At 41.2% G+C, this 24,526-nt stretch overlaps 1 protein-coding gene across 1 annotated transcript in view; it reads right to left on the bottom strand.

Moving 5' to 3' along the window:
• Positions 1-773: 773 nt before the first annotated feature.
• The window catches only part of galnt14 (UDP-N-acetyl-alpha-D-galactosamine:polypeptide N-acetylgalactosaminyltransferase 14 (GalNAc-T14)), a 116,298-nt gene continuing 92,545 nt past the window's right edge, over positions 774-24,526 (bottom strand). The window contains exons 11-15 of the mRNA XM_052470972.1: positions 24,003-24,095; positions 22,287-22,370; positions 20,992-21,136; positions 3,342-3,461; positions 774-932 (exon numbers count right to left, since the gene is read on the bottom strand). Coding sequence (XP_052326932.1) covers positions 774-932; positions 3,342-3,461; positions 20,992-21,136; positions 22,287-22,370; positions 24,003-24,095 — 601 coding nt within the window. The remainder of the gene's footprint in view (positions 933-3,341; positions 3,462-20,991; positions 21,137-22,286; positions 22,371-24,002; positions 24,096-24,526) is intronic.

Raw genomic sequence — 24,526 nt, 5'->3', positions numbered from 1 at the left:
TTCATTACATTCCTAAAGAATATCATGTCCTTTTTACTCCATACATTTTCCCTGACACCCAAAAGTACTTGTTACATTTCGAATGCTTATCAGGACAGGAAATTGTCAAGAGAACATCCATACTGCCTCTGATCTGACGGACTCACTAAACACGAATGCTTCATTTATAAATTATGGCTGAGTGTTGAGTGTGACCATGGCTATCCTTAAATATATATATATATATATATATATATATATATATATATATATATATATATTTTAAACTGTGCCATCTGGTTTGCTTAATATAAGGAATGTGCAATGATTTATACTTTTACTTTGGATACTTAAGTATATTTTAGCAATTACATTTACTTCTGATACTTACGTACATTTAAAACCTAATACTTTTAGACTTTTACTCAAGTAGTATTTTACTGGGTGACTTTCACTTTTATTTGAGTCATTTTCTCTTTCTTCTTTCCTTTTACTGAAGTATGACAATTGAGTACATTTTCCACTGCTGCTGAGTGTCTTGTTGAACAATTGCATGTGCTGACGTCAGTCCAAGTCCATGCCATCGTATAAAGACTAATCTCAGTGACCAAAAATACCCTTTACGCCGGTGTCCAACCTCCTCCATCTCTTTCTAAAAGCTCTTGGCTACAGTAAGCACTGGTAGTCCTCCTCCATCTCTTTCTAAAAGCTCTTGGCTACAGTAAGCACTGCAGTAGGTCGTGAGCGCTCATAGGGTAGTCCTCCTCCACAGGAAGGCTTGTGTTGTGGATGGATCATGAGAAGGGCATCTCCCATCTCTGGGTGTAGGCTGTCAGTTCACAGGGGCTGATCACCAGCATCTTGCTGCTCTCGATGCCTTCCAGGGCCATCTCACTGTCCAGGCAGAAGTGGGAGACCAGGTGCTCCAGGTGGGTGCCTGACTTCTGCCATCGCTGGAACACAACAGGTCATACAAAGATCAAGAAACTATACTGTACACAGAGACAGGCATTCTAATGCAATGAAACTGTTATTGTCCATTAATTGTTTCTGAACGCCATCGGTTCAAATAAAGAAAAGGAGTTTGGGCAACTATTGTCCAATATTGACCCCGTAATGTTGACTTCTTATTTAGCTAATGATCTTTATTGCATGGCATGTGCATGGATGGCACTGTTACAGTATGGGATGCCATTATCTATCGTTGCTACTTCCCACTACTCACCACTAGATGTCCCTCTTGACTTAATGTCTGCCGAGTTACAATAATAGTTCAGAGCAGGGAATTAGGCTACTCTTTGCTCAGAATTGCTGATATCGTTGAACTAATTAGCATATAAACAAAACTACAGGATATTAACAAACATGCAAGGAATTTGTCATTGTCTCACACATCCATCACTGGTTAGATAACTGACAGGCAAAGTGTTGCCAAGACTAGTGGGGCATATCAGGATCATGTATCCCTCCTGAGTGATAGAAAACAATACATTGAATATGTGTGACACTGAGATACATCTGTCTTTGTTCCACTGTAGACTCAGTGAACAGAAACAAGCGCTGTTCCATTGTACCCCTGATCAAAGCAGCAAAGACTCAAATTGCCATGACACATTTCCTTTTTTTTATGAAGCAAAGGGAGACTACACTTTTTAATTAAAAAAGAAAATAATTCAAAATAAATCAATTAGTATTCAGTGCCTGCGGTGCCTTGAAGTCATTGTTCTTGTTACTGGCTGTTGAAGCACAATTGATAGTAAAGCACATTCGTGGGATGCTGAGAGCCTCTCTGCTGTAGCCTGCAGTGGCCTGAGGGAACACATGAGCACGGTTGTAATTATCTATCTTCATTGCACAGTTTCTGTCTTGTGTGCCAGGGGTGGAACATGCTGCTCTGGGAGCCTTCTTAGCAGGAGGAAGTAGTTTATACCTGAGCAACTTCTGATAGCGTGAGGGCTGGGGCTACTGTTAACAGAGCACTGTTAATATACTGAACAAAAATATAAATGCAACATGTAAAATGTTGGTCCCATGTTTCATAAGCTGAAATAAAAGATCCCAGAAATTTTCCATATGCATAAAACTCTTATTTCTGTCCAATTTTGTGCACAAATTTGTTTATATCCCTGTTATTGAGCATTTCTCCTTTGCCAAGATTATCCGTCCACTTGACAGGTGTGGCATATCAAGAAACTGATTAAACAGCATGACCATTACACAGGTTCACTTTATGCTGGGGACAACAAAAGTACACTAACATTTGCAGTTTTGTCACACAACACAATGTAAAAGATGTCTCAAGTTTTGTGGGAATTGGCATACTGACTGCAGGAATGTCCAACTGAATGTAAATGTCTCTACCATAAGCCACCTCCAACGTCGTTTTAGAGAATTTGGCAGTACGTCCTACCGGCCTCACAACTGCAGACCATGTGTAACCACGCCAGCCCAGGACCTCCACATCCGGCTCTGCGGGATCGTCTGAGGAGTTTTTCTGTCTGTAATAAAGCCCATTTGTGGAGAAAAACTCATTCTGATTGGCTGGGCCTGGCTTCCCAGTCAGTGAGCCTAGCTCCCAAGTGGGTGGGTCTGTGTTCTCCCAGGCTGCACCCCTGCCCAGTCATGTGAAATCCATAGATTAGGGCCTAATAAATGTATTTAAATTGACTGATTTCCTTATATGAATTGAAATTGTTTCATGATACATTTATAGTTTTGTTCAGTATAAAATCTTCCTGCAGATATAGAGCTCTAGAATGTATCTATCTATGCAACACTCACTTGACTCTGACGGAGCTGTGTATAATGTTTTAAGCATTATATGTATCATCTAATTCCCTCTCACGATCCCAGACACTAATCATTATCGCCACATATTCATGATTCATCTGTCCTTGCAGTCTCGACCCAAACAACAATGTTAACAGTCATGCATGCTGCTCAAAACACCCTCCAACTCATAAACAGTATCTGAAGACATTCTGCACAAACCAACTCCTCTGTTTCTTGTTTTGTTTTCCTTATTGTTTACCATGAATGTCATAAAGCATGTATGACCTTTTCAGACAGCCTCAAACCATGTAAACAGCATCGCCAGCGTACTGTTAGATAAGCCGAAATAGACTGAGGACCTTGCCTCTGTCTTAGGGTGCACCAGCAGCAGGCTGGTGATACAGCCAGAACTCAGAGCTCTAAGGTAGCTCTGCTGGGGCCTCTACACTGTGTGAAAGCCCAAGTGAAAGATGATTTATGGCTTTTAGAAGTGTCTTTGTTTACGGCAGGGGGCTGCGGTGGCAGTGGCGGGCCAGCATGGTGTGGCATGCTGGGTGTTCAGGAGAGGACGGCGCCCTCTGGGCTCTTACTTGTTTCCCGTTGCTGATGTTGCAGGGCATGAGCATGACCTGGGAGGCAGGGAAGGTGGTGGAGAGAGAGAGGCAGTGCTGCTGCTGACGGATCTGCTGCCCGTGGGTGTAAATCCACTCCTGAGGAGAGAGATACACTGCTATTACAAACAAATACCACAACAACAACACACTATTCATTCAGTCTTATACACTCTCACTACACAAAAAGCACAATGTACACCTAGTGTACAAAACAAAATCCAGGTGAAGGCTATGATTGATCCCTTATTGATGTCACTTGTTAAATTCACTTCAATCAGTGTAAATCAGGAATGGGCAACTAGCATGCAGCCCGCAGCCCAATAAAAAAAGTTTTGGTCTCAACTTACTGTTGAGTGTTAGAATAATAAAATACACAAGGTGCAATTTTGAAATTTGGTTGTGCATCAGCAATCACTCAATTAACCCATGTCAGCTTAATTTATTTTAGATTGGTAAATTAGTCTAGCGACTAATTTACTACATTGGTAAATAGTGGCCCTGGGCCACTGCGACCCCTCATTTATTTTGTGGGCCCCACCCTCTTCAAAGTTGCCCATCCTTGGAGTAGATGAAGGTGAGGAGACATGCTAAAGAAGGATTTTTAAGCCTTGAGACAATTGAGACATGGATTGTGTATGTGTGCCATTCAGAGGGTGAATGGGCAAGACAAAATATTGAAGTGCCTTTGAACAGGGTACGGTAGTAGGTGCCAGGTGCACCGGTTTGTGTCAACAACTGCAACGCTTCTGGGTTTTTCACGTTCAATAGTTTCCCGTGTGTATCAAGAATGGTCCACCACCAAAGGACATCAAGCCAACTTGACACAACTGTGGGAAGCATTAGAGTCAACATGGGCCAGCATCCCTGTGGAATGCTTTCGGCACCTTGTATAGTTCATCCCCCTACGAATTGAGGATATTCTAAGGGCAAAAGGGTGTGCAAATCAATATTAGGAAGGTGTTCCTAATGTTCTGTACACTCAGTTTATATGCGTGTGGACACATTTACACACAATCATGAGATACTGATAATACAAAATGACATATTTTTTTCCCATTATTAAAACACCCTCAGATGACAGACTGGGTATGTATGTGTGTAGGCTACATCCAATCACGAGGCAACCCAATCCCTCTACCCGGGCAGAATGTGTGTCCCCAGTCCAGCACACACCACTACCCACGCCTCCAGTGCATCTGTCTCTGGTAGTGGGTTCACTCTACAGGAACATTCCATACATCATGAAATAATAAGAGTCTGTCTCTGCAGGTCCAGCCTGGGGAAATGTTACTGAAATGGCATGCTGGAGATTGACACACACACACACACACACACACACACACACACACACACACACACACACACACACACACACACACACACACACACACACACACACACACACACACACACACACACACACGTGTGCGCGCCAACAGTTGAGACAGTCGAGTCTCAACAATGGCAAAAACCCAAATGAAAAACAATAAATACTTTATGTCCCATGTCCCAGACCGAGACATTCTAATTTCATTGACCACTTAAACTCGTAAACGATGTAGAAGCAATGCTGCTAAGCCTGTCTGTGTATGGTGGTGCATGCACATCCAGACACTTTCCATGGTCTAGCTAGCTTGCAGAGGATTTGATATTGATCCAAGGATCAAATTATTCACACATATTAAGTCATGAATCCTAGTGTTTCATGGTAGAATGTCAGACAGAAAGCCTATTTTTAAATGCAGTTGTTAAAGTCCCTCCTGGTACCAGCTGCCAGGTGTCATCTCTGTACCCATATGTCCTATACAGGCCAGATGCACTCCACAACAAACTGTAGTTTCATTTGATTTTATAGTTGTGGCTAGGTCTTCTTCCCCTGAGCCCAAAAAGAAACAATAAAGCATCTGTGTCCTTGTCTGGTGGAAAGCTTGTATTCTTGTAACAGTTGTCATGTTCTTGGATTTGACTTTTGTACACTTCCTTGGTTCCTTTACATATAACCATGTGTTTTGAAAAGATGTTGCACATGGTTAGTCTGTGTAAGTTGTCTAAATATGGCCGTTCCTCGCCAAGCTGTACAATTGACCACTTATGTATGCTTGCTTTGACTAATTTCCCAACAGCAAGAGCAAATTGAGAGTGATGCAAATTGACTGATTTCACTTAAGGGACTCATATACATTGAATTACATGTTGAAACGGTAGGTCCTGTCAATGGTTTTGTTTGGTATTAAAGAAACTTGAGTTGTTAGCAAGCGACATCTGAGGGCCAATGCCAAGACATGAAGAGGATTCTGGCTATGAACAGTGCATTCGTAAAGTATTCAGACCCCTTGACTTTTTCCAGAATTTGTTACGTTACAGCCTTATTCTAAAATGGATTAAAAAAAATTTAAAAAATGCTTATGAGACTCAAAACTGAGGTCAGATGCATCCTGTTTTCAATGGAGTCCACCTATAGTAAATTTAATTGATTGGACATGATTTGGAAAGGCACACACCTGTCTACAGTACCAGTCATAAGTTTGGACACATCTACTCATTCCAAGGCTTTTCTTTACTTTTACTGTGACCTATTTGCTTTCGACCACAGTGCTGACCAGGTGCCATTGATATTGTACCAATCTCTGATCACTAGATATATTAACCAATGGAGTGTTTGAAAAGTAATGCCATTTTCTGAAGTGGCGATCTTAGTGGTGGAGGTGTCAGAGATGAGGGAGCCCAGAGGATTGAGTGGGTTCAGAGTGAGGATTCATAATGAATGCTAAGAAATAAAGACATGACCCTCAATAAACATATTCAGGTTACACATTCTCAAATACCATAAATATATACACATTACAATTACTACTGGAGAATCCTGCATTAAGAAGAAATAAACTAGGGTACACATTATTCTCCCATTTGGGATTTAGCAACCATTGTGCATGCGTTAATCCTGTAGCGTGCTTCCTCCATGAAACAGTTTGCTCATATTTTATGATGACGTTTTTGTTCGTTTTGGTCTAGGCCACTTCGTCGGTGATTGGTCAACAGTACTACTCCTAGTAAGAGTGGGATCTATGGAGGGATTCTTCAATTAAGTGTTTTTGTCATTCAACGAGAGACAAATAGTTTTCATGCACATTTTTACATTGAGAAATACTGCATCAAACATCTTAGTTTGATGTAAAATTGCACTACTAAGACCTCGCAAAAATGTAGAAATGAATGACAGATTTCTTCATTTATCTTAGATCACTTCAGACTATTTTGAGGACGTGTACTGGCTATATTGTAGCTACAGCGTCTCAAGTGGGACAAACATTAATATTGCCGCTTTTTTCAAGTTTTTCAAGTGACTGTCTTTTAAGGTAGTATGCAAGGCACAGACGTTCACTTCGCATAGCTGGGTTCTCCTAAAAGCAAACCGAACCTAGTATGCTGGCGCCTTTAACCAAACCATAGGAGAATTGGCGCTCTCGAACACAGAAGGAAGAAGGAGCACTGCTGAAGGAACAAACATTTCACCTAATCAATAACGAGGAATCAAAGGTAAGTTCTTACCATTACTTCATTTAGAAAAAGCAATCTAATTACCAAGGCATGTGCACTTTGTAGTGGTAACATTTATACACAAAAAAACATGATTCATTTAGAGTTAAACATTCTATCATCCGTTTCTTTCTCTTTACAGGTAATTATAAACATACCGGAGGACACCCCAGGCAAACCTCAAGCTGTGTAACTGACATGAAGAGAGAGGAGTAACTGAGGTAGGCCTAGAAAGTGGGTCAAAGGAGTTTGCGCTACGTTCAGCCCGTCTATTGTGTGGACCACGTTTCCAAGGGAATAAAAAAGGTCACACAAAAACAAAGTCCCATCCAGTCTCACAGCCACAAACGTTAACCCTTGGCCTATATGGATATGGCCAAATTGAAATGATTCTTACAGAAGATACACTACCAGTCAAAGGTTTGGACACACCTACGCATTCAAGGGTTTTCCTTTATTTAGAATTCTTTCTACATTGTAGAATAATAGTGAAGACATCAACACTATGAAATAACACACATGGAATCATGTAGTAACCAAAAAATAGTTCAACAAGTCAAAACATATTTCAGATTTTAGATTCTTCAAAGTAGCATTTGGCATTCTCTCAACCAGCTTCACCTTGAATGCTTTTCTAACAGTCATGAAGGAGTTCCAACATACGCTGAGCACTTGTTGGCTGCTTTTCCTTCCATCTGCTTTCCAACTACATTTACATTTACATTTTACATTTAAGTCATTTAGCAGACGCTCTTATCCAGAGCGACTTACATCTCATTTGGGTTGAGTTTGGGTGATTGTGGAGGCCAGGTCATCTGATGCAGCACTCCATCACTCTCCTTCTTTCTCAAATAGCCCTTACACAGCCTGGAGGTGTGTTGCGTCATTGTCCTGTTAAAAAACTAATTATAGTCCAACTAAACGCAAACCAGATGGGATGGAGTATCACTGCAGAATGCTGTGGTAGCCAAGCTGGTTAAGTGTGCCTTGAATTCTAAATAAATCACAGAGTGTCACCAGCAAAGCACCCACACAACATCACACCTCCTCCTCCATGCTTCACGGCAGGAACCATAAATGAGGAGATCATCTGTTCACCTACTCTGCGTCTCACAAAGACACAGCGACTGGAACCAAAAATATCAAATTTGGATTCATCAGACCAAAGGACAGTTTTTCACCAGTCTAATGTCCATTGCTCGTGTTTCTTGAACCAAGCAAGTCTCTTCTTATTATTAGTGTCCTTTAGTAGTGGTTTCTTTGCAGCAATTAAACCATGAAGGCCTGATTCACACAGTCTCCTCTGAACAGCTGATGTTGACGTGTCTTTTACTTAATCATTTATTTGGGCTGCAATTTCTGAGGCTGGTAACTCTAATGAACTTATCCTCTGCTAGAGAGGTAACTGGGTCTTCCTTTCTTGTGGCGGTCCTCATGAGAGCCAGTTTCAACATAGCGCTTGATGGTTTTTGTGACTGCACTTGAAGAAACTTTCAAAGTTCTTGACATTTTCCAGATTGACTGACCTTCATCTCTTAAAGTAATGATGGACTGCCATTTCTCTTTGCTTATTTGAGCTGTTCTTGATAATATGGACCTGGTCTTTTACCATAATATGGACCTGGTCTTTTACCAAATGCTATCTACCGTATACACCCCTACCATGTCACAACACAACTGAAGCGGCTAAAATGCATTAAGAAGGAAAGAAATTCCATAAATGAACTTTTAACAAGGCACACCTGTCACAACTTCCACCGAAGTTGTTTCCTCTCCTTGTTCGGCGTCACCTGTCTTCTAGCCATCGTCAATCCACTTTTCATTTTCCATTTGTTTTGTCTTGTTTTCCTACACACCTGGTTTCCATTTCCCTCATTAAGTGATGTGTATTTAACCCTCTGTTCCACCCATGTCCCTGTGTGGAATTGTTTGTTTGTAAGTGCTTGTGCACTATGTTACTGGTGCATGTACCCATGTAGGTTGAGAGAATGCCAAGAGTGTACCTAGCTGTCTTCAAGGCAAAGGTTGGTTACTTTGCAGAATCTCAAATATAACAAATATTTTGATTTGTTTTTTATTTTTTTTATTTTAATTTTTACCTTTATTTAACCAGGCAAGTAAGTTAAGAACATATTCTTATTTTCAATGACGGCCTGGGAACAGTGGCCTGTTCAGGGGCAGAACGACAGATTTGTACCATGTCAGCTCGGGGGTTTGAACTCACAACCTTCCGGTTACTAGTCCAACACTCTAACCACTAGGCTACGCTGCCACCCCACTTTTTGGTTACTACATGATCCCATATGTGTTATTTCACACTTTTGATGTCTTCACTACTATTCTACAATGTAGAAAATAGTAAAAATAAAGAACAACCCTGGAATGAGTACAACCCTGGAATGAGTCCAAACTTTTGACAGGTACTGTATATGAAAAGCATATGGTAACCATAGTAGCAAGCAATTGAAAGGGAACTATATGGAGATAATGGGAAAATTTTTAGACCACACTTGTTGCAAGACTGGATCCAAACCATTACACTGTTGACTTTATTTGCATTTTACATTTACTGTACTTTTCGCCGCAACTATTCTGGATAAATTATGTAACATGCTTAGACTATTCATGGAAAATGTGGGGTAGGTGCAACATGAGACAAAAAAAATACAATGGTTTGAGTAAGAGGACTAACTGGTGTCCACACACCTCTTCAAAGTGTGCACAGTTCCTAAGCACTTTTATGACTCAGAATCTTCAACTACAAGGTATTATTTTCAGCTCTCCCAGCTGTGCTGTTGAGGAACTAGAGCAAGCACACTTGTCGCTTTTTAGTTTGGAACACAACCCTGTATACCCACCATCACACAATGACGGTTGTTTTTGGAATCCAAAAACGGTCGATTATAACAAGGCAATTCAGAAAACCGGAAAATGTTGGTGCTGCATAGAAAGGAGTTATAAGTGGATTCAGGCATGTGTGCTGCTGCAAATTTTCTTCACAATAAACAAAGATACGCTCGCTCTGACATCATTTATAGCATGTTACTGTACCGCCACTATGTTCCAATTTAGGCACTTGTTAGAGCCCAAGTCGGCCATTTTCAACCTGTATACAGGTACAAGTCTAAAGGGCTACCAAGCTCTGCAGTAGCATACACTAACAAGTGTACAATATCACAGCTAGCATTTCATGATTTTTAAGGCTCTTTTTTGTACATAGACCTACATCAGCATGAAATGTTGATATGCTATTTTACACCCCATTTCTTATGAAATACACTGCTCTGCCTTGAGAATACAGCCCATATTGTTTATGACATGTTTATTGTAAGAGCTGGTCCACATGGATCATCAGTGATTATCTTTCCCTGCAGCAGTCACATCATTAGATTACAGCACTGCTCCAATAAGGATCACATCACCTGGAAACACATTACAGAGGATAGGGCCTAGTGTTTGTGTGTGTGTATGAGTGTGTGCACATACGTTATTTGTAGCAATGTGCACACAAGTGTGTTTGAGAGCTCGTGCCTATGTCTATCAGTAACAGCAGCCTCGCCAAAGGCCTGTGTGGAGGCACTGTGTTTCACTGTGGAGGTGACACCAGTAGGCCAGTACAGCCCAGTACAGTAGGTCTCTCTCTGGGCAGAACAGAGCAGAGGTCTGTAATAAGAAGGCCCAGCTGGGATGTGTGTGTTAAACGGCAGGTGGGTGGAGATGAGGCCTGCTAGCAGATGAACAGGTCAGAAGGCACAGGGTATGCACATATCACTGCTTAATAGGATAAACTGCACTGTGTAAATGTGCTCTGTATTAAATCTAATTACCCTGCGGTAATGGCACAGCTTTTTTACGATGTCCGTTGTGGCACGCCAATGTTGATTTCTTATTAATCTAGCGTGGCTCGAAGTCTAGGGGAAGAAGCTGTGTGCTACTTCTGGAGGCAGACGCACAGTTGCTTTTAGGAGCTTTACACTAGAGCACAGACAGACTGGTTGAATAAAGGCTGAATGAAAACATCACTCGAGTCCTTCATATTGGAAGCTGTGTTTTTGTCTGAATCTCCCTCCACTTCCCTGTTTTAATCAGAACACCTGACAACCACCAGTCTGCATCATAAGGAACAGCTGTGGCCATACTAAATGTACTTTGAGTGAAGCCTAGCTAACAATTCTAGGGAAATAAATGTTTTTGTAATGTTACCCATAATGTCCACCTAATGTTTGAGTGTCCACTTTTCTGTTATTTAGTGGAACATTCTATATTTATTTTAGAAAAAACCTTCTGAGAAACTTTTTTTTTGTGTTAAAGTTAGGGGAACCCATAATGTCTAACAGACCTTATTTACAACGTTCTTATTTACAATATTCTCAGAATATACAACACTGAAGTTCTAGACGCGTTTTTTGGGACGTTGCAAGAACATTCATGTGTCCAGTTTTCTGAGGGTTCGGAGAACATTACATCAATGTATCACCAAACATACACAGAACATGGTTGCCATGTTCTCATAATACACTGCTCAAACAAATAAAGGGAACACTAAAATAACACATCCTAGAACTGAATGAATGAAATATTCTTTACATAGTTGAATGTGCTGACAATAAAATCACACAAAAATTATCAATGGAAATCAAATTTATCAACCCATGGAGGTCTGGATTTGGAGTTACACTAAAAAAAACACACTACAGGCTGATCCAACTTTGATGTAATGTCCTTAAAACAAGTCAAAATGAGGCTCAGTAGTGTGTGTGGCCTCCACGTGCCTGTATGACCTCCCTACAACGCCTGGGCATGCTCCTGATGAGGTGGCGGATGGTTTCCTGAGGGATCTCCTCCTAGACCTGGACTAAAGCATCCGCCAACTCCTGGACAGTCTGTGGTGCAACGTGGAGTTGGTGGATGGAGCGAGACATGATGTCCCAGATGTGCTCAATTGGATTCAGGTCTGGGGAACGGGCGGGCCAGTCCATAGCATCAATGCCTTCCTCTTGCAGGAACTGCTGACACACTCCAGCCACATGAGGTCTAGCATTGTCTTGCATTAGGAGGAACCCAGGGCCAACCGCAACAGCATATGGACTCACAAGGGGTCTGAGGATCTCATCTCGGTACCTAATAGCAGTCAGGCTACCTCTGGCAAGCACATGGAGGGCTGTGCGGCCCCCCAAAGAAATGCCACCCCACACTATGACTGACCCACCGCCAAACCGGTCATGCTGGAGGATGTTGCAGGCAGCAAAACATTCTCCACGGCGTCTCCAGACTCTGTCACGTCTGTCACATGCTCAGTGTGAACCTGCTTTCATCTGTGATGAGCACAGGGCACCAGTGGCGAATTTGCCAATCTTGGTGTTCTCTGGCAAATGCCAAACGTCCTGTACGGTGTTGGGCTGTAAGCACAACCCCCACCTGTGGACGTCGGGCCCTCATACCACCCTCATGGAGTCTGTTTCTGACCGTTTGAGCAGACACATGCACATTTGTAGCCTGCTGGAGGTCATTTTGCAGGGTTCTGGCAGTGCTCCTCCTGCTCCTCCGTGCACAAAGGCAGAGGTAGCGGTCCTGCTGCTGGGTTGTTGCCCTCCTACGTCCTCCTCCACGTCTCCTGATGTACTGGCCTGTCTCCTGGTAGCGCCTCCATGCTCTGGACACTACACTGACAGACACAGCAAACCTTCTTGCCACAGCTCGCATTGATGTGCCATCCTGGAAGAGCTGCACTATCTGAGTGTGGGTTGTAGACTCCGTCTCATGCTACCACTAGAGTGAAAGCACCGCCAGCATTCAAAAGTAACCAAAACATCAGCCAGGAAGCATAGGAACTGAGAAGTGGTCTGTTGTCACCACATGCAGAACCACTCCTTTATTGGGGGTGTCTTGCCAATTGCCTATAATTTCCACCTGTTGTCTATTCCATTTGCACAACAGCATGTGACATTTATTGTCAATCAGTGTTGCTTCCTAAGTGGACAGTTTGATTTCACAGAAGTGTGATTGACTTGGAGTTACATTGTGTTGTTTAAGTGTTCCCTTTATTTTTCTGAGCAGTGAATATATACAATATATAATATATATACAATATTAATGTTTTAGAGCTCTGATCTTCTTGCTACTCCACCATGTCCATGTCAGAGATCAGTTAGTCTTGACTATTCTCTCATCGTTGATTTGATTGACTTTTTTCATGAATTTAAGGGCTTTCTGCATATTTATCTAATTGTGGGGCATAGTAACCTGTTTAAACTTATAATCCTGAATCACTATGATCAATAAAACATTATGAGTGTACTTTTATCACATTTACATCCAAATGCATTCATCCTATTGCTTACACCTATCAAGTTGTTTCAGTTCTACTCAAAGGCCTAGGGAGGAGGGGTTAGGGTTTCTTCTGGACAGGGACTAATTATACTGTCCCTACGGATATCCATTATTGGGACAGTGTTGTGTTGACGGAGTTGTGCTTATTGGGCCGGTATAGTTAGGCCCTGTCCAGAAAAAACCTTAACTCCTCCTCCCTAGGCACTTGTGTAGATCTGAAACAAATTGATAAGTGTAAGCAATAGGGTGAATTCACTTCGAAGTAAATTTCAGCTCTGTTAAAAGTACACTCAAGAAAAACTTATATTGATCATAGTGATTCAGGAGTAAAATTAACAGGTTAATATGCCCCACCAACACCAGCTATACAGAAAACCCTTATATTTTTGAAATGCGTAAATCAAATCTATGGTGAAAGAACAGTCAATTTAACTTCTTATGGCTGGAGGCAGTATTGAGTAGCTAGGATGAATAAGGTGTCCAGATGTGCCCAGAGTAAACTGCCTGCTACTCAGTCCCAGTTGCTAATACATGCATATTAGTACATTTGGATAGAAAACACTCTGAAGTTTCTAAAACTGTTTGAATTATGTCTGTGAGTATAACAGAACTCATATGGCAGGCAAAAACCTGAGAAAAAATCCAACCAGGAAGTGGGAAATCTGAGGTTGGTCGTTTTTCAACTCATTCCCTATTGAAGATACAATGGGATGTTGGTCATGTTGCACTTCCTAAGGCTTCCACTAGATGTCAACAGTCTTTAGAACCTTGTTTGATGCTTCTACTGTGGGGGCAAATGAGAGGGGAATGAGTCAGAGGTCTGCCAGAATGCCTTGAGCTCGTGACGCTCGTTCACGTGAGAGCGAGCTCTGTTCCATCGCAATTCTACAGACAAAGGAATTTTCCGGTTGGAACATTATTGAAGATTTATGTTAAAAACATCCTAAAGATTGATTCTATACTTCGTTTGACATGTTTCTATGGAATGTAACGGAACTTTTGGACTTTTCGTCTGCTCGTGCGTCATGAAGTTGGATTACTGGGCTGAATGAGCTAACAACAAGGAGGAATTTGGACATAAATTATGGACATTATTGAACAAAACAAACATTTATTGTGGAACTGGGATTCCTGGGAGTGCATTCTGATGAAGATCATCAAAAGTAAGTGAATATTTATAATGTTATTTCTGACTTCTGTTGACTGCACGATATGTCGGATATCTTTTTAGCTTTTTTGGGCTCTGAGCGCCGTACTCAGATTATTGCACGGTTTGCTTTTTCCGTAAAGCTTTTTTGAAATCTGACACAGCTGTTGCATTCAGGAGATGTTTATCTAAAGTTCCATGTATAACACTTGTATTTTCATCACCATTTATTATGAGTATTTCTGTAAATTGATGTGGCTCTCTGCAAAACCACCGGATGTTTTTGGAACTACTGAACATAATGCGCCAATGTATACTGAGATTTTTTTATATAAATATGAACTTTATTGAACAAAACATACATGTATTGTGTAACATGAAGTCCTATGAGTGTCATCTGATGAAGATCATCAAGAGTTAGTGATTAATTCTATCTCTATTTCTGATTTTTGTGACTCCTCTTTGGCTGGAAAAATGGCTGTGTTTTTCTGTGACTTGGCTCTGACCTAACATAATCATTTGTGGTGCTTTCGCTGTAAAGCCTATTTGAAATCGGACACTGTGGTGGGATTAACAAGAAGTGTATGTTTAAAATGGTGTGAAATACTTGTATGTCTGAGGAATTGTAATGATGGGATTTCTGTTGTTTTGAATTTGGCACCCTGCACTTTCAATGGCTGTAGTCATATCGATCCCATTAGCAGGATCTCAGCCATAAGAAGTTTAACTGATAACTGAAACAGACACGGTGACGTAGCAGGAAGATCTGAATGCCATGAATCAAGAGGCTGGGAGTTCAAATCCCAGGTAAGGACACGTTGAATAATAATGGATGCATAAAATAACATGCAAAATTTAATCATGTACAGTATGTCAAAGTGTGTCAAATATGTAAGTTGAAAACACTATGTTAAGACCACCAAACACACCAAGACAGTTGTGAAGTGGGCACGACAAAACCTATTCCCCTTAGGAGACTGAAAAGATTTGGCATGGGTACTCAGATCCTCAAAAGGTTCTACAGTTGCACCACCGCCCGTATGGCAACTGCTCAGCAGTGCGGTAGCAGACATACAGTAACAGATATAAGACACTATAGAGGGTAGTGCGTACGGCCCAGTACATCATTGGGCCCAAGCTTCCTGCCATCCAGGACCTCTATACCAGGCGGTGTCAGAGGAAGGCCCTAAGAATTGTTAAAGACTCTAGCCACCCTAGACATAGACTGTTATGTCTGCTACCGCACGGCAAGCAGTACCGGAGCATCAAGTCTAAGTCCAAAAGGCTTCTAAACAGCTTCTCTCCCCAAGCCATAAGACTTCTGAACATCTAATCAAATGGCCACCCAGACTATTTGCATTGCCCTCCTCTTTTACACCACTGCTACTCTCTGTTGTTATCATCTATGCATAGTCACTTTAATAACTCTACCTAAATCTACATATGACCTTAACTCACCGGTGTCCCCGCACATTGACTCTGTACTGGTACCCCCACGTATATCGTCTCACTATTGTTATTTTACTGCTGCTCTTTAATTACTTGTTACTTTTATTTCTTATTCGTGTTTTTTAAAACTGCATTGTTGATTAGGGGCTCGTAAGTAAGCATTTCACTGTAAGGTCTAATACCTGTTGTATTCGATGCATGTGACTAATACAATTTGATTTGATATCCCTAACCTTGCCACAGACAAAAATAGCTGTGAATGGATCAGTGGTTCACCAATCAGGGCTTGAACAAGGCATGATGTGTAATTAAACATTAATTTTTTTGAGAATACTTCTTTGGGACCATCAGGCGACGTCCCGTCAATTGATACACAGAAATGTTCTTGCAACGTTCCCATGAAACCCATCTAGAACACAATATCTTACATTCTGAGAACATGGCAAACATGTTCTGTGTATGTTTGGTTGGACATTGTTGGAATATTCTCCTAACCCACAGACAATGGATACAGGAATGTTCTTTCAGGAATGCCCTGACCCTCAAAACTGAACACGAATGTTCTTGCAACGTTCCCCTGAAACGTGTGTAGAACATTAATATCTTATATTCTCAGAACATGGCAACCATGTTCTGTGTATGTTTGGTGGGACGTTGATAAACCACAGAGAAATGGACTAATGAATGTTCTTGCAACGTTCCCATAAAACATGCATAGAACATTAATATCTTATATCCTGAGAACATTCCTTGCACATCAAAGCAACATTCTTATGAAAATGTTGGTTAATAACCTAATAAGACTCTTAAGGGAACCTTCTCTAAAGTTGTGGGGACATTTGTTGTTAGCTGGGTGTGTCCTACCTAGATCTAGACATGTCTGCTATTCTTATACACTGTAATAACAAAATATAACTCTTGGGCTACTACAGTACTGCACAAGCATAATAGGCCAAGACTTAATTACTGCTGACACAATCATTATACAGTACCTTGTTTTAGCATGTCTCAGCACTGAATTAAATCTAAATAAAGCACAATGAGCTTCCTAGGGAAATGAATTTGGAGAGAGAAAACACCCTCTTCCTATCCAAAACAAGTTTTGATATTTTATTCACTAATTGGTCTGTTGAACAAACAGATTTGAAACATTTCTGATGTGAAAAGATCTGGTCAAAATATCTGATGTGATTGGTCAAAAGATCAATTAGTGGAAAAAAAGATCAGAGTTGGCTGCATGTGTAAACGCAGCATAAGTTCCTTCCTGCCTTTTGCATAAAGACATCTAGCTTTGTGATATCATCTGATTTACATCAACTATATGACACGTCAACAGGTAACACTTGGGCCTAGACAAATTTTGACCACTGTGGGGAAAGGTCTTACAGTTTTTCTCAATTGCTAAAACAACATTTCTGAAACCTTGTTCCATTTCCTGAAAACATTAAACACAAAACCTCATCTTCAAGCACATAACCTCTGACTCCTCTCGCAAAATGAAACATTCGCCTCAAAACAGTTTTTACCTGTGTTCAAAATCAAACACTGCTCTCAAATCATAAACAAAGTGATCAAAATGATATACACTCTCGAGCAGTCAGTAAACAATACACGTAAAAATAGAAAACACATTGTTCAAAACATACAATTCTCAGGGAGAAGTACATTTTTAATCAAAAAAATGATTCATATTTTTCCGTCATTGTCTTTTGATGAACGAAAACATGTTCTATCATAGTAGCTCAAAATTGATCAGAAATTACTACTCTGCTTTGCTCTTTGCATTTTTGTTTTTTGTTCTTCCTCCTCCTTGTACCCCTATTTTTACAGTACTGTACCCTGCATCTCACAAACTTGTCCTTTGTCTCTATGATACTGTAATTCTTGTGCTTTGTTGTTGTGAACCTGCAACCAGTCAAAATCTATTGAGCTTTCAGTACTGTTACAGTTTTTTCCAATTGCTAACACACTAAAATGACATGCACAGCACAATTATTTAAACTGACACACAGAGAGCAAAACCTCTTCTCAAGTCTCCAAAAGTCTAAACACATTTTCTGCTTTACACACATTTTGCAATTCAAAATGGCACTTATTAAATGCACTGCACACAGTTCTCTGCACAAGACACAACAATCTGACATAAAGTCACATGTGTGCCATTTCAAAACACTGCCATTCAAAATGACACTACATGAGCTAATTGGCCAATACTTGTGCCACCTGGCCACACACTTCAATGGTTAATTGTTACCACTTCAATCAGGAAGTAAGTATTATGAAAAGACCACAGGTGAGCACCTTTTGTTTTACAACAACAATGGAAGCCGTTGCAGAGAGAGGAAGCGGGAGAGGAAGAGGAAGAGAAAGAGAAAGAGGGAGGGTGAGAATGAGAGGGGGAGGAAGAGTGAGAGGTAGGGGTAGAGCTGGTAGAGGAGTTCATGGCCAAAGAAGACAACAACTTTCAAATGAAATCAGAGCAACCTTAGTTGATCATGTCATCAACCATGGGCTGACAATGCGAGAGGCTGGACAGAGAGTGCAGCCCAACTTGAGCCGTTTTACTGTCGCCTGTGTCATCTGGACATTTAGACTGGAGTACAGGCATGTAACCATAGTCATAGTGTATCAGTTGGGTGACACCTGTTTACTTCATGAATGGTTGATGTCATACACTAACTGCACACATTTCCTGTAGACTTTACTCTACTGTGGGGAAATATATTTAGGCTGCATTGTCCAAGCCCTATATTTTTTTCTTTTTTTTTTTTCTAAAGGGCTGAGAGAGGCAACCATGGTGGAGAAAGGGGCCAAATGTTCACCGGGGTACAGGAAGCTGCCATTGTAAACTTGGTTTTGGAAAATAATGGATTCAGATTATGAGAAATTCAAAGCCACATCATCCAAGACAACACCATATTCAACAACATTCAACGAGTCAGTCTGTCCACATTGGCTCGCATTCTCAAGTGAAACCAAATCAGAATTAAACAACTTTATAAGGTGCCGTTTGAGAGAAACTCTCAAAGAAACAAAGAGGTCAGACGAGCATATGTGGATGTAAGTACAATATTGACTGCAGTACACTACACGCAACATTGTTTCCCAGTGTACTGGATAACACCATATTGACTGCAGTACACTACACGCAACATTGTTTCCCAGTGTACTGGATAACACCATATTGACTGCAGTACACTACACGCAACATTGTTTCCCAGTGTACTGGATAACACCATATTGACTGCAGTACACTACACGCAACATTGTTTCCCAGTGTACTGGATAACACCATATTGACTGCAGTACACTACACGCAACATTGTTTCCCAGTGTACTGGATAACACCATATTGACTGCAGTACACTACACGCAACATTGTTTCCCAGTGTACTGGATAACACCATATTGACTGCAGTACACTACATGCAACATTGTTTCCCAGTGTACTGGATAACACCATATTGACTGCTTTTGTTCTTTTTTGTTTTCCAGGGAGTACTGGAAATGGATGCTCAATCCCACATGAGTTCATCTTTATAGATGAGGCTGGGTTCAACCTAGCAAAGACCAGAAGAAGGGGGAGAAACGTCATTGGCCACAGAGCCATTATAGATATAGTTCCTGGCCAACGTGGTGGGAACATCACAATGTGCGCTGCCATCTCCAATACGCATGCCAACCTTGGACTATACAACACAGCCCATATTCTCACATTTCTGGACAGACTCCACAACATTCTCATACCACCAGAGCGTATGAATGATGCAGACCATCAAAGAACCCGGTACGTTGTAGTATGGGACAACGTGAGCTCTCATCGTGCAGCCCCAGTCCAAAACTGGTTTGCTGACCACCCACCATTTCTTGTGCAATACCTCCCACAATTACCCACCATTTCTGAACCCCATAGAAGAGTTATTTTCGGCATGGCGGTGGAAGGTATATGACCGGCAGCCCTTTGTGCAGGCTATGGAAGAGGCATGTGATAGGATTGATGTGGGCGCGATTCAGGGATGGATAAGGCACTCAAGGCGCTTCTTCCCTCGATGTCTGGCAAGGGACGATATTGCCTGTGATGTGGTTTGGTGAAAAATAAAGAAATAAATTTTTTAACAGCATGTGTGTGTATCTGCAAATATTTCTGTGCATCTGAAGAATTTTCAACAATTTGAACTATTTTAGTATTATGGCAAAGTATACTAAAGATGAGAGTGCTTTTCATTGTGCCCAACAGTGTGTAGTTGGTTATTTTAACTTTAATATGAATGAAGTGTGTGCCATTTCATGCAAACGTTTGATTTTGATAATGCTATATTTAGTTTTGGTTGCAGTGCTTCATTGTGTAGGATATATGAGGTATTTTGCAGTTTGGGGTGTGGTTTTGTGAGTTGTGTTAAGTATTTTGATCTCAGACTTTCTCCTTTCCACCTTCAACAAACTGTTTGCTCTCTGAACTGGCTTATATTGGTTGTGTCGCATCATTTGAAACAGGTTAAATCAATTTTGAGTGGTTGTGTTCAATCAATGACATATGTTCTCTATTTGTATTTGATTGTTGCTACTTGTGTTTACCAGTATGGATGACATGTGCATTAGAGTGCAGAATGTGTTTAGAGTTTTGCTGAAAAGTCTAAGTGAGATCTGCAAATTGTGTTTTACCATGTGAAATGGTTTAAGGTATTGACAACAGACTGCATAATTAGCTAAATGAGTCCAGGCAACTGAGAACTTTGTTCAGCCAATGGGTTTTAGTGTTTTAGCAATTGAGAAAAACTGTAATGATTTTTATGATCAATAAAACATTTTGAGTGTACTTTTAGCACAGGGTGTTTGTGTGTGTGTGTGTGTGTGTGAGAGAGAGAGAGGTAAGTCAATCAAATCAATCAATCTAACTTACAGTACAGTATGTCAGTTAATTGTCACAAAGTGCTGTACAGAAACCTAGCCTAACCCCAAACAGCAAGCAATGCAGGTGTATAATAACATAAGTTTAGGGAGAGGTGCTATGATAGCCTGTCACAGCAGTGAGAATGAGCAGAGAGAGAGAGAGAGAGCTGCATTGGCCTGTAGCTCTGTTTATGAGTGTAGAGTCTTGCGCGGGGCATAGGTCTCCCTGTTGGAGATTGAGTGTAGGCCGTCTGAATGTTGTTTAGGCCGTACCTGGTTGAGTGCTGGCACAGCTTTTGTTCCGATGCAGGGTGCTAGTGTGAGAGAGGAGAGGTTCTGTCCCTCCACCCTACGGGACTCCAGACAATTATGTCTTTGACGAATCACCCCTGACTTAGAGTCCGAATCATCTGGCACTCTGAAAATACACAACGTACACTTTTCACATATATTTTCTTGCTTTCTTGTATATTCACCAATGCAGACAAGTCTGGATACGAGGTAGATGTATCATCTCTGACTGTTATGTTTTGATACTCACGCGTGGGATAGATTCATGGTGGCATTTATACATGCAAATGAATAATGATTTATTGTAGAGATTAACGTTGAGGCTCTTTAGAGTGTCATGTTCCGTGGCCTGGCATAAATGCTTCCTCAAACAACGTCTGAACGGAATTACAATCCATCTTCAAATGTACAAAAAGAAATAGCTCATCACATGGCCATTCATCAGAGGTAGGAAGAACCCACTTCTCTGGGTGGGGGGCTGTGTGTGTGTGTGTGTGTGTGTGTGTGTGTGTGTGTGTGTGTGTGTGTGTGTGTGTGTGTGTGTGTGTGCATGTGTGTGTGTGCATGAGTGCATGCGTGCGTGCATGAGAGTGTGTATGTGAGAGTGAGTGAGAGAGAGAGGTAAGTAATGGGATCTGCTGCCAGTGTGGGTCTGTGGAGGCTTTACAGCCCAGTTCATTCACTTAGTCAGCAAACGGAAACCTGGAACCAGCAGTAGTGAATCCATCACACACACACACAGCCCCCCATAGGTAACATCACTCATATCCCTCATATCCTGCTAGCAATTTGTAATAGCCTATGACTGTACTTCTCTCTGTATATTGCTCTCGTATGGCTTCACCATTATCTGTGTATACTCTCTCTCACGAGACATGTCCCCACCCTATAAACTTTTTCAAATCAAATTTTATTTGTCACATGCACTGAATATTAGCTATTTCTCAACTTGTGTCAATTCACCTGTTCTTCAACTATCTTTTAAAAGTCGTTTCTTCTTAGTATGCAATTAACAGTCGATCCAAGTCATCTAAAGGTCAGACCATGCCCTCTCCTCTCTCCCCTGAGTCCACATTGTTAGTTTCAGTCCATGGGATTAACCTAAACTCCATCACGCCTGGCTGTTGTTGTATCAGTCAGATTGAGCTGCAAGCCTGGGCCTCGGACCAATCAGGGGGCAAAAGAAGAGAAGCCTGAGTAATAAAAAAATTTATCATGAATCTATTCTGAATTAAGCATAATGGGATGTGTGTGATTAGCCGGCCACACACACTCACTTGAGCTCTGGGTAGACCTTGTCCAGATACCACTTGAAGGATTTGCACTTGAGACTCTTGCGGAGCTCTTCCCTGCTATGAATGCTGATAAGAGAGAGAGAAAGAAAGGGAAATGAATGTTAGAGAGAGGAACCTTTTTTTATAATGCAGTCCTGCTCTTATCACAGAAAAGACAGTGCTACACACTCACACACACACACACACACACACACACACACACACACACACACACACACACACACACACACACACACACACACACACACACACACACACACACACACACACACACACACACACACACACACACACCTTATGGTGAACCATGTGGAATCCATTGGTGCAATATGTAATGCAGGGAGAAGAAAAACACTTTTAAATAACCTAAACAATATGGTTTGAACTGAATCGTCTATCCAGGTTATTCATGCTATTCTAGGTGCAATATGGGTTTGTATTCTCTAATCTGTCTCTTTTTCAGCCTTTGCTTTTCTCTATTTGTGCATATTTTTGATACTGAATGTTGAATCAGATCTTCAACCAAAACCTAATATTAGATAACGGGAACCTAAGTTTACAAATTATTTTATTTATTTAATTGAAATAGTTAAGCAACACCCCCTGTGTGAAAAAGGAATTGCCCCCTCACACTTAATAACTGGTTGTGCCACTTTTAGCTTCAATGACTGCAACCAAACGCTTCCTGTAGTTGTTGATCAGTCTCTGACATCGCTGTGGAGGAATTTTTGTCCCACTCTTCCATGCAGAACTGCTTTAGCTCAACTGCTCATTTCAAGTCCTGCCATAACACCTCAATTGGGATTAAGAGTAGGCCATGTCGTCCAAAAATATATACTTTTGAGTCATCTGTCCATAGAACATTCTGTCCATCCAGGTGCTTTCAGGTGCTTTTTGGCAAACTTGAGGCAACTTTTTGGATGACATGGGTCCCATTATGTCTGGTGAAAACCAAACACTGCATTCCCCAGTAAGAACCTCATACCAACGGTCAAGCATGGTATGATGGTTTGGGGATGCTTTGCTGCCTTAGGACCTGGATAACTTGCCTTAATAGAAGGAACCATGAATTCTGCTCTGTATCAGAGAATTCTACAGTAGATTGACAGGCCATCCGTCTGTGAGCTGAAGCTGAAGTGCTGCTGGGTCATGCAGTAAAACAATGATCCAAAACACACAATCAAGTCTACATAAAATGGCTATAAAGCAACAAATTTGAAGTTTTGGAATAGCCTAGTCAAAGTCCAGGCCTAATCCCAATTGAGATGTTGTGGCATGACTTGAAACGAGCAGTTCTTGCTTGAAAACCCACAAATGTTATGGCAGCTCTGCATGGAAGAGTGGGCCAAAATTCCTCCACAGCGATGTGAGAGACTGATCAACAACTACAGGAAGTGTTTGGTTGGAGTCATTTCAGCTTAAGTTGGCGCAACCAGTTATTGAGTGTAAGGGGGCAATTCATTTTTTACACAGTGGGCATAACTTTGTTTATGAAATGAATGAAATAAGTATTGGTCATTGTTGTGTTATTTGTTCACTCAGGTTTATCTAATATTATATTTTGGTTGAAGATCTGATAACGTTCAGTATAAAAAATATGCAAAAGTAGAGAAAATTAGAAAGGGGCAAATACTTTTTACGGCACTGTATCGCAGTAGAAGTATATGGTGTAGAAATGTATGGTGGTGGTTTACTCACTCTCCGTAGGACTTGCCCCGTGCTGCAGGGCGAGCAGAGTAGTAGAAGAGCTTGAACTCATCCATCCACACCTCCGCCGTCCGTCTGGTGTTCCTGCAACACAGCCAGTACAGCACACAGTAGGAGTCGGTAGGCGTTTTACATTAAAACACTTCATCTCAGGGTGGGCCAGACTGATAGTGTGAAAGCACCTAGCACGTATGTGACCAAAATAACCATAAGCCAAGCCTGCCCTAACATACTGGTCTCAAACACATTCCAAGAAAATGAATCATCTCGTTTGCTGGAAGAAAGCAGAGAAAGCTGAGAGTCAAATGTACATATCCTATTCTATGCATGTCTAGCTCACACTTTTAAACATTCTACAAATGTGATTCCGCTGACACTGCTGCTGCGTACTGTGGCCCTCCTCCCGATAGATATGTATGTATCTTGATTTAGACGTTCATATACCTCTTTTGACATTTGAAAGCCTCTGGCAAACTTTGGATTTGGGGTGAAGACACATTTACACATACATTTCA

The sequence above is a fragment of the Oncorhynchus keta genome, chromosome 19, assembly GCF_023373465.1.
Source record: "Oncorhynchus keta strain PuntledgeMale-10-30-2019 chromosome 19, Oket_V2, whole genome shotgun sequence".
Classification (NCBI taxonomy): Eukaryota; Metazoa; Chordata; class Actinopteri; order Salmoniformes; family Salmonidae; genus Oncorhynchus; species Oncorhynchus keta.
Note: the sequence above shows the minus strand (reverse complement) of the source record. Positions and strands in the feature narration are given on the sequence as shown.